The sequence below is a fragment of the Formica exsecta genome, unplaced genomic scaffold (assembly GCF_003651465.1).
Source record: "Formica exsecta isolate Colony F162 unplaced genomic scaffold, ASM365146v1 scaffold43, whole genome shotgun sequence".
Taxonomy (NCBI): Eukaryota; Metazoa; Arthropoda; class Insecta; order Hymenoptera; family Formicidae; genus Formica; species Formica exsecta.
The window spans coordinates 29,541-47,439 of NW_021851539.1; the positions used below are offsets into that span (position 1 = coordinate 29,541).

At 31.3% G+C, this 17,899-nt stretch overlaps 1 protein-coding gene across 1 annotated transcript in view; it reads left to right on the plus strand.

Moving 5' to 3' along the window:
• The window catches only part of LOC115240427 (tachykinins), a 21,541-nt gene extending 11,398 nt beyond the window's left edge, over positions 1-10,143 (plus strand). The window contains exons 4-5 of the mRNA XM_029815563.1: positions 8,009-8,237; positions 8,983-10,143. Coding sequence (XP_029671423.1) covers positions 8,009-8,237; positions 8,983-9,233 — 480 coding nt within the window. The 3' untranslated portion in view covers positions 9,234-10,143. The remainder of the gene's footprint in view (positions 1-8,008; positions 8,238-8,982) is intronic.
• Positions 10,144-17,899: the final 7,756 nt, after the last annotated feature.

Genomic DNA, 17,899 nt, shown 5'->3' on the forward strand with positions numbered 1-17,899 from the left:
TATATATGTATGTATACATATATCTTTATGATTTTTTGAAACTAAAGTATTAAACAAAACGTATTCCTAAAAGTATATTTCCTTAAATCCAGTAAGAAAACTTTCCGTCATATCTCTCGTTAGATTCTAGAGATTCAATTGTCGTCTACATGCTCATTGATATTTAATAATAATCTGTAAATACAGATGATAATGCTTGAATTGGGTTCATATTTGCGATATATGTACATCGAAAGAGCCTCCTTCCTCTACTTCGTGTTTGCACGATAGCACGACATCTTCCAAAATTTGCAATATTTGGATAATAAAGTTAGTGTAGTCAAACTGCACTTCTGATAATATTAGGATAACTCAAGCGATTAAGTAATATGGTAATTACAAGTAAATGCTTCCACGCTTAACAGTAAATAAGCTAAATGCTTTATTGAAAAATGTTTAATTTTTTTCTTCTAGAGAACCATTAATTAAATTGTAGATAATATAATGAAATATATCGCTCGAAATATTATGCCTTTTAATGATGTAATTTTACTGAGCTTTGTATAGCGAGTTTTTGTCTTTATTTGATCAAAGTTATAATTTTTTTTTTTTTTGCATTTCTTGTAATTAAAGAGAGTTGTCAGCAGCTTATAAAAGGCGAGCTTTTAATTGTTTTACTGAAGAGAACGTCCGTTATAATTGTCTGATTTAAATGAAAATTGAAATACTCATAAAAAGATGAAGTACTGAAGAAGAAATTTAATATTGATTTTTTATATAAGTATGAGATAAGAGCAGTGTAAAAAGATTGTCAATTAGGAGGAACTTACTAATATTTTTAAAAATCCGGATGTTATTTTTATTCAACTTGACAAATTAAAAAATTTTGTGAGTATCGTAAAACATATTTTCAAAAAAATTATTCTTCTAATTTCAATATCGTATATGCGTAGATATTTTAAAAATGAAGTACACACAAATTTCTCTAGCAATAACGTCAATATCAAATGCACATATGCATTACATTAAACAATTTTACTTACTTATATTATTATTAAATGCAAAATAAAATTATCTAAAACATGACTTTTTAATAAAAAAAAAATCTTTACTATAGTATAAAATAATTTCCCTTCATTCGCCTTCACATGTGCAATGACCGAAGTAACCGTGTCGATGTATGTAGGCGAAGAGGGAATGCAAAGCCTCTCTATTTTATAAAAAAAGATGTTAACTTAATAAAATATATGACATATAAAATTTTTATATGTTACATTTTTATCATATTTCCATAATTTTTTTAAGGCATTTAAAAACATTTCCCGAAACTATTACACATATATCTATTACCTATATATATGTGTGTATCATTTTTATATTTTTTTATACTAAAAAAAATTATTTTTATAAATTTATTTTTGATTAACTTAATTCTCTCTCTCTCTCTCTCTCTCTCTCTCTCAATTGTGTATTTTATACGCAAAATACTATACATCACTTCGTTTGAAATGGAAAGATACAGTCGATACAGGCATACGTCTGGCTTGACTAAATTTAATTTATAACTATCTATTAATTTCAGGTATAAATCAGATGTTTGTATAGTGAAAGAAATACGCGGTCCACGACGTAGGTTTGTAGGTGAATTCCAGCGTGTATCGCTGTTTTATATTATGTATAACGCCATACTACTTTGAAATGATAGTTGCACCCTCATAGACAATGGAGAGATTTCTCTACCTGAGTGATTTTCTCTCGTTGTGATTTCTGCTCGAGCATTGTTTAGATTCATCTCAGCTTCTCTATCGATCTCTCTTTTTTTCATAAAAGTTCATCGTTCAAGTAAACGGCCTTATTCTTTGTATGTGTATGGACCGTATAGATGTATTCCACAATATACACTAGATCTTTCCGCGTTATACATGATACAAACGTCAATGTTCGATGTAAAAGTTAATAGAATTTTAAAGTAAATATCCTTATTTCACTCGTTTTGCTAAAAATTTATTCTAAGCGTACTGCTATATTTAATTACTATGAAAGTCGTTATTTAATAGCGTAATTAATCTATTTTTTAAATATATATGATTACATATTATATTTTAGTGCATCCCTCCTTTAATAAATAGAAATAATTAAGATGCAATTGTATTTTTACTTGTAATAAAAATTATATAAATTTCAAGGAATTAAAACTATTTATTTTAAACCTGATCTATTTTTTCAAGACTGTAACACTTGAAAATTTCTTCGAATAGCAAAGAAATTTTGGCAAATTGCGCGTACGACACACTGCATGAAAGCGAGAGCATCAGACTCTCGAGATTGTCGTCTTTAAAGGAATATAACCGTGTGTAGGACAAGCTTGCTCAGAACGATTACACGAGTGACCGATCGGCAGTGAGGAACAGACTCACCACCGCCCATCAGCCACCACAGTCTCTCCGCCACCCTCCACTTCTTCATCCCGCTCTTATCATACCGCTCCTCTCTTCATCTTCTCTACCCTGACATGGCACATGCCCGGCGTCTCGTGCCCCTTCGTCGAGCTAGAATTCTCGCTCCGTTTATTTTGCGCGACGAAGAGGCTGATCTCGACGGTTTACAATGTACGAGCATTAATACGTCCCACGTTGCTAGGGCATTAGTGTCTTTTATGCGCTACGATTCCAAGAGGTGGTCTTGCGATCGACATTTATATGGATGCATCTTTTATTATTATAATTAGGAATTAATCGAATCAATGCGCATATATTCCCCAACTGAGAATCTCTATTATCGTTAAAATTCTGAATGAATAAACTGAAGTAATGCTTTATTATAGCAAAAGAAATCTATTATAACAATTCGTATATATTCATTAAAAGACGGTTTATCGGGTACAATTATTTTGTAACATACTGCGGATATATTGTGAACATGTATAATAAGTATACGGCCACCAGTTACAAGTTTATGCATATCGTTGACGTTAATCCTTGCGGTAATATTATCGTCCATTTATATAAGCAAATCGATATTAGCCCGTAGAACAATCTACTAGTGTATTTAAGGTGTACTTGCGTAACTATACGTAAACTTACATACGATTATTTGTATTCGACTTGAGGGTATATATTGTAATATATATTGTATTCTCTATTTTCATAATCATTTAAAATTGAAAAGGAAAAGAGATGTAAAAAGGAAAAAAAAGCAGTGAAAAATTTACAGCGCAGAAGGAAAACAAATAATATCACACATATATTATATGTATCGTAATCATCAAAGAATTGAACGAACGATTAGGAAAAATATATTGCAAAATGTATTTTACAAAAAAAAAATTATAAAAAAACACGCAGAGCTAAAACAGTTCTGATAATCACCGAAACATTAAAAAAAACATAAAAAATTGGATAACTGAGACAATAGTGCAAGTCGCATGCTATCGTAAACTAAACAGGAAAAGATTTAAATAAGAAAATTTTAAAAAAAGAGAATAAATAAGATTACAATAAATGCTATACTTTCGACTAAAAACTAAAGTTGTAATACATCGTATATTTATGTTTATCGACAGCCACGATAGATTATTGATGCAGAGACAAAACCATAGAATATTCAGGTATACTCGCGAACGGAAATCAAAGGATGGAAAAAAACTGATACCTCTTTTTTTTCTTTTTTCCACAAAGTTTGACTTAATATATGCGATAGAATTACATATACGAGAGTTTATTTCTTCATGTCTATGAACAAAACTTATCGCCTTCATTTCGAAAAGAGTAAAGGCAATATTATTTTTGCTATACTTAATGATATAATGCGCAATTATTTAATTGTTTGGTCAGAAAATGCGTTGATTCAACATCGACACAATTTATAATGCGCTGGAATTATTTAATTCATTCACATATTTACGCGATATAGATACAGCATGCCAATGCCATGTGTTTACAAACTATATTGAATCGCGCTGAATAGAAACATATTAAACTAAAATTGATCAACGTTTCACACAATACGACAGCGATAATAAATAGGACATAAAAGAATATTTAAAAAAAAATAAAATATAACAACGTTACTCAGTCAATAGCTTTTACACATAAGACACTGGTCAATTGCATGTCATTAAGTAAAAAAAAATCATGTGTTATTTATTTTCTTCAATTTTTTTTATATTTCTAAATATAAGGAAATAATATTATAGATAAGATATCGAACATTAATAAAAATTAAACTTTAGTAAATCTGCTAAATAAAATTGATTACATTTGATTACTATTAACAGATAAATACTATTAAAAGATAATTATTTTTTTTTTATTTACGTAATTAACAATCTGTTATAAAAAATAATTAGCTAAACGAATGATTTATATATAATATAACCGCATAGATACTTTTATCGCGCACATATGAAGTTATTCTGTTATACTGCAAAAGAAAATAACTAATAAAAAAAATTATATTATATGGAACAATTCGCATATAGTGTGTTGAAGAAAAATTTGTATTATCAAAATATATAAGCAAATAGTCTTTAATGTATTTAAAAAACTATTATTTAAATTAAATTTATTAAATAAAATTATTATTTAAATGTTTTTGCTCAATCTCAGAAATTGCCAATAAGTCTGTGCAGGTATTTTTTATTAGGAAAATATTTAAAACTCATTCTTGATTAGCAACTGGAATGTATCTTGCCCATCTTTCGATGGCTTATTGATATTCTTCGGTCTTGCCGTGGCGCGAAATGCTTTGAGAAAAGCATGCCTTTATCCTATCCTTCCATTCGCTAATTATAGCTTTACTTTGAAAGGTAGCGGTACTTTTAAACTCGTATAGCTAAACGAATGTATTATATATAATATAACCGCATAGATACTTTTATCGCGCACATATGAAGTTATTCTGTTATACTGCAAAAGAAAATAACTAATAAAAAAAATTATATTATATGGAACAATTCGCATATAGTGTGTTGAAGAAAAATTTGTATTATCAAAATATATAAGCAAATAGTCTTTAATGTATTTAAAAAACTATTATTTAAATTAAATTTATTAAATAAAATTATTATTTAAATGTTTTTGCTCAATCTCAGAAATTGCCAATAAGTCTGTGCAGGTATTTTTTATTAGGAAAATATTTAAAACTCATTCTTGATTAGCAACTGGAATGTATCTTGCCCATCTTTCGATGGCTTATTGATATTCTTCGGTCTTGCCGTGGCGCAAAATGCTTTGAGAAAAGTATGCCTTTATCCTATCCTTCCATTCGCCAATTATAGCTTTACTTTGAAAGGTAGCGGTACTTTTAAACTCGTATATAAAATTGTATAATCTATTGAGAAGCACAACAAGAACGTAATTATATACAAACGCCATTTTTTTCATTGTATTTAGATTCGACATCGGCACACGAACCACTTTTAACTTCCCGGATTTAAATTCATTCGATTTTCTTCAAGAGGCATGCAGTTTTTTTCAAATTAATCAAGTGCTCCTCCTAATTTACCCTTTTTTTTAACTTCGGAATATCTCTATCTCTTTCTCCCCCCCCCACTTTCTCTCTCTCTCTCTCTCTCTCTCTCTCTCTCGAAGATGCTCTTTTAATGCAACACGCGAATTTTTTTAATATCGCAAGAGCATTTTTTAATTCTTCTAAATTTTCAGCGTCTATTCTTATTTTTTATACGTTTTGTTTTCGCGAAAATAAATATCACACATATATTATATGTATCGTAATCATCAAAGAATTGAACGAACGATTAGGAAAAATATATTGCAAAATGTATTTTACAAAAAAAAAATTATAAAAAAACACGCAGAGCTAAAACAGTTCTGATAATCACTGAAACATTTAAAAAAACATAAAAAATTGGATAACTGAGACAATAGTGCAAGTCGCATGCTATGAGCATTTTTTAATTCTTCTAAATTTTCAGCGTCTATTCTTATTTTTTATACGTTTTGTTTTCGCGAAAATATTATCCCCTCGCGATATGATTTTTTTTTAAGGTAAATTCTCTTACACGCATAAATATAATATATCATACGAAAAGCGTGCTTTAATCTTCTTATATCTCCTATATAGAATAGCAGCAAAATTTATTTGCATATTGCTCATATGTTAAATTTACATAATTTATTGACGCAAACAAAGAATTCAATTGTTTATTAAATAATCAATTTTTCTCTTTCCTTTTCTTTTTAATAACTTACAAAGAATTGTTTTTTGATAATCTACAATTCATCAGAATACAAAAAATATTAATTTTTCAATTTTTCAAATATAAATAGCCTGTCTGCTCTTTCTTCTTATATGTGCTTCAAGCTCTAATAAACAGCAAATATATAATTGGAATTGACATTTCTTAAATATTTGAGGATTATATCCAGATTAATAATTACTCTCGACTAGAAATTTCTGATAATCAAATGCAGTTACGGTGACACATTGATAAATTAGTTTAGTCTAAAGTAGCGTGACTTTCATGTACGATGTACGTCAAGATACAACAACGAGATTAGCGCGATAGATTGTACCACTTTACGGAAGTTTGGTGGATATTTATATTTAATTAATTCTTGATGCCCCCAAAGTGAAAGATAATTAAATCAATAAATATTTTTTTACAGATATTAACCAATTATTTTCGATATGTTTCAGAATGCTTATCAACTCAGTTCTTTTTCTGGCAGTCTGGATCAGTTCGGCGATTGCGGAAGAATCGTCTCCCAGCGATGCTACGTCCGACAAACGAGCGCCTATGGGGTTTCAGGGTATGCGCGGAAAGAAAAATCTCATCCCCACTTCGTTAGAACATAATAAATTGTCTCAGAGAACGCTAATGGATTTTCAAGTAAGCTACGAAGAAAAAGCAGAAAAAGAAATCGTTTTACTTAATTCTTACTTTCTGAATTATTTATGAGAAACAAAATGTGTTAATTATAGGATACGCGTGATGATAAGGAGTCGAACGCGCCCGATATTGAAGATAATCTTTTGCACGAGTTTGAGAAACGGGCACCAATGGGATTTCAGGGTATGAGAGGGAAAAAGGATTATTTGACGCCTGATTTCGAAGATTCCTACTTTCGTAACGAGAAAAAAGCACCGATGGGTTTTCAGGGTATGAGAGGCAAGAAAATTGTTTCGGAGGATGAGTATTATAAACGAGCACCAATGGGATTTCAAGGAATGAGAGGAAAGAAGTCTTTGGAAGAGGTAAGCCTAAAAATATTCAATATTAATTAAATTATTAAATTATTGAAGAGAATTTAAGACAATAAAATGCATAATTCTTTAAATATTCTTTTGAAGTATGACATCGTACACAAATGGATGTTATAAATTATAATCTACTTTTTGCTCTATGAGTTTTCTGTTTTAAATGGAAATACGTAATTATCCCATAAACATTTAATTATAACATTTTTTAATCATCCACGAGCATTTAAATATAATCTATTTTTAATTAGCGATATTTACTTAAAATTCTTAATGTTACTTCTTATGTTATATTCTATTTTCCTGAAAATTGAATATATAAACAGGTGTTAGGTGAAATTGAAAAGAAGGTCGCGATGGACTTTTATGGTACGAGAGAGAAAAAGACATACGTTTTCGAATATCCGGAAGATTACGAAAAGAGACTTCTCGCAATGGGATTTCAAGGTACTCGTGACAAGTTGAAAGAATTTCCGGGAGAGTGGGAGAAAAGGGCTCCCATGTGATTTCAAGGGATGAGAGGCAAGAAATCATTGTTCAACGAGATAGAAGAACTTGAGAAACGAACTATCATGGGTTTTCAGGTTATTTGCTCAATTGTGAAGTTATATATCTACTATCCATTTCAAGGAAAAAGCGAAAATATACATAAAATAGTATATAATTTTGTCATAATTATTACAAAAAGAAATGAATAATATATACTTTGTTTTTAGCTCAATTTTTTAGTAATAGTATAAAAACACACACAAACAGGAAATATTTAAAAAGAAATGTTCATTAATTATTTATTTAATCATCTTTTCAGGGCATGAGAGGCAAGAAAAATGCTTTCGAAAATTACGTAGATTATTACATGGATCCTGAGATGGATTTCGACAAGAGGGCACCAATGGGATTTCAAGGAATGAGAGGCAAAAAAGATTCCGATAAAAGAGCACCTATGGGTTTTCAAGGCATGAGAGGCAAGAGAAATACGGGACAAAGATTTGATACCGGCATGGACTTCAACACCCGATCATCAAACGGATATCAAGGTAATCGATATAGTTTAAATATAATATAATATATAATAATCGAAAAAAAAAGAGAGAACATCTGTATAACCTGTTCATTGATATACATCATTAATATTACTTTTTGTAATAAATTACACATACGCATACTATAATTATTAGAAATTTAAAAAATAAATATTAATTGAGATCCTTTATTTCGAAAGTTATGACAAAAGTTTCATACATCTTGCAGTAATCAGCGTATATTAAAATTAGACTTACATTATCAATGTAGAATTTAACATAAGAAATTGTGAACATAAAAATTTCACGGAAGTTTCTCTTTCTATATATTTTTAAAAATTTTGAAAACACGTTTGTTCGATATTGACTCGAAATAAAAGAATATCCGCAAACGTGAATTTTATTATAGTTGTCGATAAGAATAAACGAATCAATTAGAATTTCTACATTTCTTCTCGATAAAATATTTTCTCTCGTTTTTATTATGCACTGTAGTATTTTGTAAAATAGTTCAGTGCTTCCTCAATAGCACGACTAGACGATAATCGATAGAATCTATCATTCCCAGCGAATAGAACGCATAACAAAAGTTCTCCAAATATTTATTTTATTATTTATGTATCTCCGAGCCATATTTTATATTGAAATAGCGGACAAGTTTTTTGTTTTGTTCTTTTTATCCTGCCGCTCATGTATACGCCGTGCAATTTTGAGCTCGAGAAGGTCACATTCGTCCATATTGTGTATTTCCCCGGAGCAGGAACGAGCAATAGAAGAAACGATCTATCCTCGTGCCAGCTCGAAAAACGATCGCCCTTCCGATATTTCGAGATGCGCGGTAAGAAAAATCCACGATGGGAATTACGGGGAATGTTTGTGGGGGTAAGAGGCAAAAAATGGGCGACAGCTCCGTACGAGGAGGACAGCCCGTTCATAAGTGTGTTTGATAACACCGAAAGGATTGGCGTGGATGGGGATTCGCCAGCAATATTAGGTAATTCAATCAGCTGATCAGCCAATTGTCAATCAAACATTTACGCCATGATTCTCTCAACTTTCGCCTATCTTTCATGCGTATTCTAATGGCTGAATAATTGTGCTTTTCTAATCTTTGTCGTGTGGAGCAGGCTTAAGATATAATGTGTTATAATATATAATGATCTATATTATTCTTGGATGAATTTCTTGATATAAGCGAAATATTATAACTATTCTGTATCTTTTTATCCTGCATGTAACACGTGAGGTATTTAAATGTCATCCAATGGTCTCTGTAATATTTATCGATATACTTTACTCCTGTCGATAAAGCTTATTAACGCTTCTCAATTCTATACTTTTACTACATTCTGTGATTAATACTTGTAATCGTCCGTTTACAAATTATTCCGCGCTATTGATGCTGTGAAAATATTTTTCCTTGCATACCGGGTACCAAGTGACATTTAAAACAAAGCTGCGGATTATCTTGCTAGCGACTGCGAGACAATAGCGACGCAAGGGTCTGCTTTAAAAGTTTCTCTGCGGCATATTGTCGTCGAAAAGTTACTCGCCATTGTGTACACACGATTGCACGAAATAACGATAAAATTCTATATTCTGCTAACTTTGGGATGACAGTTTGACTGGTCACAAAGTCCGGTTATCTGTCTATATACTCACGATTTATTAATCTTGAAATGTTTCATCAATCTTGGACTGTCTACATGTTTTATCTCTCTCCATATTTAAATTTTAATTAAAAAGAAATAATAACAAAAAATTAAAATAATACATTTTTCAAGGATTATGTCATTCAGATTATCACAAATAGTTTATCTATAAGGGCACATAATTTCTTCGTTATTGTCATAATTTTATTATCATGATATATCAATGTCATAATATAGATATCTTTTTATGTATATTAAATGTATAACGTATATATGTGTAAACATCAATGTATATTGCATTTTAAACGATAAATATGTGTGAATCAGATAGATAATATAATTAAGATAACGAGACTTTAAACTTGTGTGTATACAGTGCTAGGTCATTGGCCCTCGATGACATAAGAGTAAACACAACAACTCGCTACCCAAACGAATATGTATTTATATCGGGAATGAAAAAATCAAAATATACGCGTCTTGAAAATAATCACAAATATCATCTATGCATTAAATGTTGGGAAGTTTATTCAACGCAGTAATATATGTCTGGTGCAAGCCCTCGGTATCCGTTTGCAGATCATGCAATCATGTTGAAAAGTTTTCCTAAAGCACATAGCAACATTGTCAATAGCTTTCAATTAACTAAAAATCTGTCTAATGTTACAGTAACTGATGATTTCAAATTGCTATCGTTGGATGTGATCTCGTTATTCACCAACATCCCTATTGACCTTGCCATTGAGAGTGTCGAGAAAAGAATAGATCTCATTTCCAACAATTGTTCCATTCCTCCAGCGGAGTTTATCTTAGCGATAAAATTTGTTTTGAACTCTACTTTCTTTACATTTAATGGAACAATTTATAAACAAACTTATGGCACTCCTATGGGTTCCCCATTATCTCCCATCATAGCTGACATAGTCCTTCAAGATTTGGAAGAGAAAGCTCTTTCAACATTGACTTTCATTCCATCCTTTTACTTTAGATACGTTGATGATATCGCAATGACTGCACCATTTTATCTTATGGATCACACAGTTAATGTTTTTAACTCCTTACATCCTAAAATCCAATTCACCTTAGAAATTGCTGACAATGATAAATTGAACTTTTTAGATATCTCAATACTTCTAATTAACAACCGCTTAGTAACTGACTGGTTCCATAAACCTACTTTTTCGGGTCGGTATCTTAATTTTCTTTCTCAACATCCGACATGCCAAAAAAGAGGTACCATTATTGGCCTTGTTGATAGAGCTTTCTTACTTTCACATCCACAATTTCACCAAAAAAAAAAAAATTTGGACTTTATCATAAAAATTCTCCTGGACAATAACTACCCATTAGATTTCATTTTTCAAACAATTTTTAACCGTCTCAAATTTCTGATCTCTAGTAGGGGCCTTCCAACTTACGATGAGGATGTCAATAATAAGATTGTCTCCTATTTTACAATCCCTTTCGTCCATACCATCTTCGCAATATTCCTTCCATTTGGTGTATTGTAAATCTTACTGACTCCGTCAGAAGAATTGAGTGAGAAAGCTTACGAAACCCATAACCCTATTAAAACTATAACAAATATTACAAATTCTGATTGTAATTAGCATAAACAATAATCAATAAATGGCTGTCATGAATAATTTGTAACTACATATTTTCTAAACACATTATAAGTACCCATAAATTTATATTCATTTAGCACATATATAAATATCTCAACTTAAACTGCTGGATAATAATAGATTATATTTTTTTAAAAAATGAGAGAGAGAGAGAGAGAGAGAGAATCCACTATCTTAATAAGAGCAATTTAATTTTTTACACGATATTATTCGCTCGTAACAGCATTTTACGCTGTATATAGTGACGTAGAATTTAAAATGCGTCTCTCGCATGAGATAAAACACGCGTTTATCTTCGAACACATAAATTTCGCACGAAACGGACTATCATCAAATTGCGGCTGATACTTTAATTAAAATATATTAAAATACTATGCCATTGTAAAACATATGCATTTATTCTATCTAGGATCTAAGGTAGATAGTGCAATTTTTTTCTGAGATCACATATAAATTTTTAAACATAAATATAAAATCTATGTTAATATATTTGAATCTATAATAAAACCTAAAAACAAATTTATAATTAAACTTGATAAAAAATGGCTAATTAAAGTAATTCTCAGTTATTAATACAAAAGAATTATATTAAACAAAGTAAATACAGATAGAGATCTAAAAGAGTATAGCTATTCCGAGTTTCATCCAATCTTCAGATAGAATCACAAATAGAGCTGCCTGACAAGACCTTGTAAACGCGATACAACCAGCAATCAATGAAAATTGATATCCGATATATGGCACATACTGAAAGGGTTAAAGCTACGCACGTGAGTTACGAAAACTTCACCAAAAAAAAAAAAATTTGGACTTTATCATAAAAATTCTCCTGGACAATAACTACCCATTAGATTTCATTTTCCAAACAATTTTTAACCGTCTCAAATTTCTGATCACGAGTAGGGGCCTTCCAACTTACGATGAGGATGTCAATAATAAGATTGTCTCCTATTTTACAATCCCTTTCGTCCATACCATCTCGCACAAATTTAAAAACATCATAAAAGATCTTGACGTCAGGCTTTCTTTAGAAATACAACTGTTGGTTCGGTGATTACTGATCATAGATTAGAGTTTGACCATGATTTTGACTGGCACCATGTCCGGATTTTAGACAGCGAAAAATATCTAAACAAACGATTGATATCTGAGATGTTGTTTATAAGGAGACAAATAAATGGTCTGAATCTGCAAACGGATACCGAGACCTTGCACCAGACATATATTACTGCGTTGGATAAACTTCCCAACATTTAATGCATAGATGATATTTGTGATTATTTTCAAGACGCGTATATTTTGATTTCTTTATTCCCGATATAAATACATATTCGTTCGGGTAGCGAGTTGTTGTGTTTACTCTTATGTCATCGAGGGCCAATGACCTAGCACTGTATACACACAAGTTTAAAGTCTCGTGAAACATCTTAGAGATAACGTGGTCTTTAAAGCTTTACAAATTAATAATTGTATCGCGTCATACTCTTTATTGGGATACATCTGCTGCATTTGTATGTAAGTTCTGCACTATCACTGTTTACCCTTGAGCGCTCTTAACATCTTATTGCACGCTCCTACAGGAGTCTCGACTTTTCGGGTTTCGCATATCAACATGCCGGCAAGCCTTCATAACATTTTACGATGTGAACTTCCTGGCCTATCACCCGGGGAGTTCATCATCCCGGGACGCCTGTTTGATCGATTTCGTGCGTTTGCAATTTAATTTTTAATCACTGACTGCGATATTTTTTTATACATATATTTTTTATTGTATTTATTTATTCTTGTATTTATTATTTTAATTGCGCTGAAGATGGCCACAAAAAAGGGCCGAAACATTCGCTTTATTATCATATGTTGTTTAGTATCACTTTGTACCCGTTTTAATATGAAATTTGTCAATTGCCTTCACACAATTAATAAATCTCTCAACGTGATACTTGTGGCTCATATTGCCACATATATAAATATCTCAACTTAAACTGCTGGATAATAATAGATTATATTTTTTTATTAAAAATGAGAGAGAGAGAGAGAGAGAGAATCCACTATCTTAATAAGAGCAATTTAATTTTTTACACGATATTATTCGCTCGTAACAGCATTTTACGCTGTATATAGTGACGTAGAATTTAAAATGCGTCTCTCGCATGAGATAAAACACGCGTTTATCTTCGAACACATAAATTTCGCACGAAACGGACTATCATCAAATTGCGGCTGATACTTTAATTAAAATATATTAAAATACTATGCCATTGTAAAACATATGCATTTATTCTATCTAGGATCTAAGGTAGATAGTGCAATTTTTTTCTGAGATCACATATAAATTTTTAAACATAAATATAAAATCTATGTTAATATATTTGAATCTATAATAAAACCTAAAAACAAATTTATAATTAAACTTGATAAAAAATGGCTAATTAAAGTAATTCTCAGTTATTAATACAAAAGAATTATATTAAACAAAGTAAATACAGATAGAGATCTAAAAGAGTATAGCTATTCCGAGTTTCATCCAATCTTCAGATAGAATCACAAATAGAGCTGCCTGACAAGACCTTGTAAACGCGATACAACCAGCAATCAATGAAAATTGATATCCGATATATGGCACATACTGAAAGGGTTAAAGCTACGCACGTGAGTTACGAAAACGCGGTATTCGCGGAATATTACGTCAGTGTGAGAGAGGAAAGATATCGCTCTTTTGATATAATAAAATCCGAAATCAATCCGATAGCCGCGCGTGCCAGCGGATTAGATGTTGTTCAAGATTGAAACGTTTAATTTAATCGATGAATTTAAACTGTAAATTCAACCGACAAATTTGAACGGTAAGAGCCGCAATCAAAACACGAGCGAGAATAAGCATCGTCGCGATCAGCCGATCAGCGCGTGATCGCGTGATCAAAACAAAGAAAAAGTGTGACAAACACCTAGATTCTCGAACATTCGGCGCCGAAAATCTCCTATTATGGAAATCGGTCGGCCGCGACTCTGTTCCGTCGTTATTCAGTCTGCCTACGACAACGATTTATATATATAAAATATTCCCTTATATTTTGCTCCGACAATTATCGTCAAGATTATTTTCAGACAGGTTCCAAATAAATGTTTAAGATTGGCGGAGATATTGTATAATTGTGTGTGACTATATGACTGAATTATATTAAATATATTTCTGTGTCACATTGATCAATTAGAATTTGACATATAAAATATTGTTTAAGATTGGCATAAATTTTATTTTAACAGAGTTGAAATAAAAAATAAATGTCTTTTTAAAGATTGCTATTTAACATAACTTCGCGATCACAAAAAAACTTTTTTTGTGATCACGCGTCTATGATTTGTGTCTTGCGACCTGCATACATTGCGAAAAAATATGTTATATTAACGGTGTAATTAGCGGAATTAAATAAGTCAAAAATATATTTTGTCGGTTACGATTATACACACAAGCGAAGTCTTTCAAAGGATGCCTGCATCAGTATTATTGTTAATTCGTACAGGGTGTAATGTAAAACGCAACTGTCAATAGTAGTGATATATTCTTGAATGAATTTAGAAAAGATTAGTTCTTAACGCAAAAAATTTGATTCAAGATCGTAATTAATCACAATTTTTGAATTCTCAACATTAAATATTGTGATCATACCAAGTTTTAAAGTTGAAATTTTTAATTAAAGTAACGTTACTTTTAAATTAGCAACAGAGCAGGATTTTACACATGCTTGAAATTTATCAAAAGCATCTAATTTCAAATATTAAATAATTTTGTATTTAAAATGGCGTAAACAAAGCAACCTTAGTGTTAAGGAAAAATCGATTCAGGAGTTTATGAAAAAATGCATCTCTACTGTTAATCTCTTATAAAACACCCTGTATAAGTCCAATGTGTAGATGGCAAAAGATTTATTTTTAATTTATGGACATATATCAGAGCAATTATACGACAATATAATTTCACGTCCTCTACTTCGAGAAATAAAGAATATGGGGAGCAGGTGATGTGTAAGTTAAGATTGGAATAATGTATAAATATTTAGTGTATCGTGACACATAGATAGGAATTATATTTTTCTCTGAATGTTAATCGATAATGTTATTGTAGATACACGATTATGTTCTCGATTATTGTCCATATTATTTCATTTTAGTCTTTGAGCGAGAATTAGCAACGATGTTGAAAGGTGACCGTTCATGTGGCCAACTGGTTGCATTCAACAGAATAAAATTTAATTTTGTGATTTTACTGATAATGAGATACTTTGCTCATTGTCAGTCTCTTTCGCGTGGTGCTTATCTGAATTATTTTGTTTCATGTTTAATTTTTACTTTTATATATATTTTTGAAATCTTAACAAGATATAACTATAGTACTAATAAGACTACTAATAAATTTCTCTCTCTGGTGAAGAAATTAATTTCTAATTACGCAATATATGAAATTTATGTTGCCATGTATCTATGTTTGTTGCATATCTTGTTATAAAACAATAAATTGCTTCAGGCTCTAATGTTTCTATAGTCCACAATGTTTTATTCATGTCCTATCTTTAATTACGTTATAGATGTAGAAATGCGAAAGATTAATATGATTAAACCTGTAAAACTGGTTGGAAGTCGCAATATTCCTTCCATTTGGTGTATTGTAAATCTTACTGACTCCGTCAGAAGAATTGAGTGAGAAAGCTTACGAAACCTATAACCCTATTAAAACTATAACAAATATTACAAATTCTGATTGTAATTAGCATAAACAATAATCAATAAATGGCTGTCATGAATAATTTGTAACTACATATTTTCTAAACACATTATAAGTACCCATAAATTTATATTCATTTAGCACATATATAAATATCTCAACTTAAACTGCTGGATAATAATAGATTATATTTTTTTATTAAAAATGAGAGAGAGAGAGAGAGAGAGAATCCACTATCTTAATAAGAGCAATTTAATTTTTTACACGATATTATTCGCTCGTAACAGCATTTTACGCTGTATATAGTGACGTAGAATTTAAAATGCGTCTCTCGCATGAGATAAAACACGCGTTTATCTTCGAACACATAAATTTCGCACGAAACGGACTATCATCAAATTGCGGCTGATACTTTAATTAAAATATATTAAAATACTATGCCATTGTAAAACATATGCATTTATTCTATCTAGGATCTAAGGTAGATAGTGCAATTTTTTTCTGAGATCACATATAAATTTTTAAACATAAATATAAAATCTATGTTAATATATTTGAATCTATAATAAAACCTAAAAACAAATTTATAATTAAACTTGATAAAAAATGGCTAATTAAAGTAATTCTCAGTTATTAATACAAAAGAATTATATTAAACAAAGTAAATACAGATAGAGATCTAAAAGAGTATAGCTATTCCGAGTTTCATCCAATCTTCAGATAGAATCACAAATAGAGCTGCCTGACAAGACCTTGTAAACGCGATACAACCAGCAATCAATGAAAATTGATATCCGATATATGGCACATACTGAAAGGGTTAAAGCTACGCACGTGAGTTACGAAAACGCGGTATTCGCGGAATATTACGTCAGTGTGAGAGAGGAAACGTCAATGAGAGATATCGCTCTTTTGACACAATAAAATCCGAAATCAATCCGATAGCCGCGCGTGCCAGCGGATTAGATGTTGTTCAAGATTGAAACGTTTAATTTAATCGATGAATTTAAACTGTAAATTCAACCGACAAATTTGAACGGTAAGAGCCGCAATCAAAACACGAGCGAGAATAAGCATCGTCGCGATCAGCCGATCAGCGCGTGATCGCGTGATCAAAACAAAGAAAAAGTGTGACAAACACCTAGATTCTCGAACATTCGGTGCCGAAAATCTCCTATTATGGAAATCGGTCGACCGCGACTCTGTTCCGTCGTTATTCAGTCTGCCTACGACAACGATTCAAGCTGGTCGATAGCAATCGATCATAGTTTCGAATATCATCATTTCTCGTGTGATATTCTTTCGTGTCTTATTCTCGCTCGTGTCGCAGTAGGCTTTACTCGTCTCAAATCGGTCCGAATTGTCTCGCCACACAGTCGCATTCATATTCTCGCGGCTGTCAATTCGGTCATATCTCAAACTGGATTATTCATTCAGTTAGTGCTAAGACATCGTGAAAGTTAAGTGTTAAGAGTGTGGAGTCCGAGAGTCGACGCGCGTTAACCGTACCGCGAATGTCCTCTGCCTCGCGCCAAATTCCATCCGGTGTTCGCGTGCAAGATTTCCGCTCTCGCGAGAGTTTCTAGCAAGAAGCTCTTAATCAAGATTTCCGAACCGCAAAAAAAGGGCAGTCATTAACAGGACATTTCGAAGATTTCCGTCGGAATCGCGGAATAC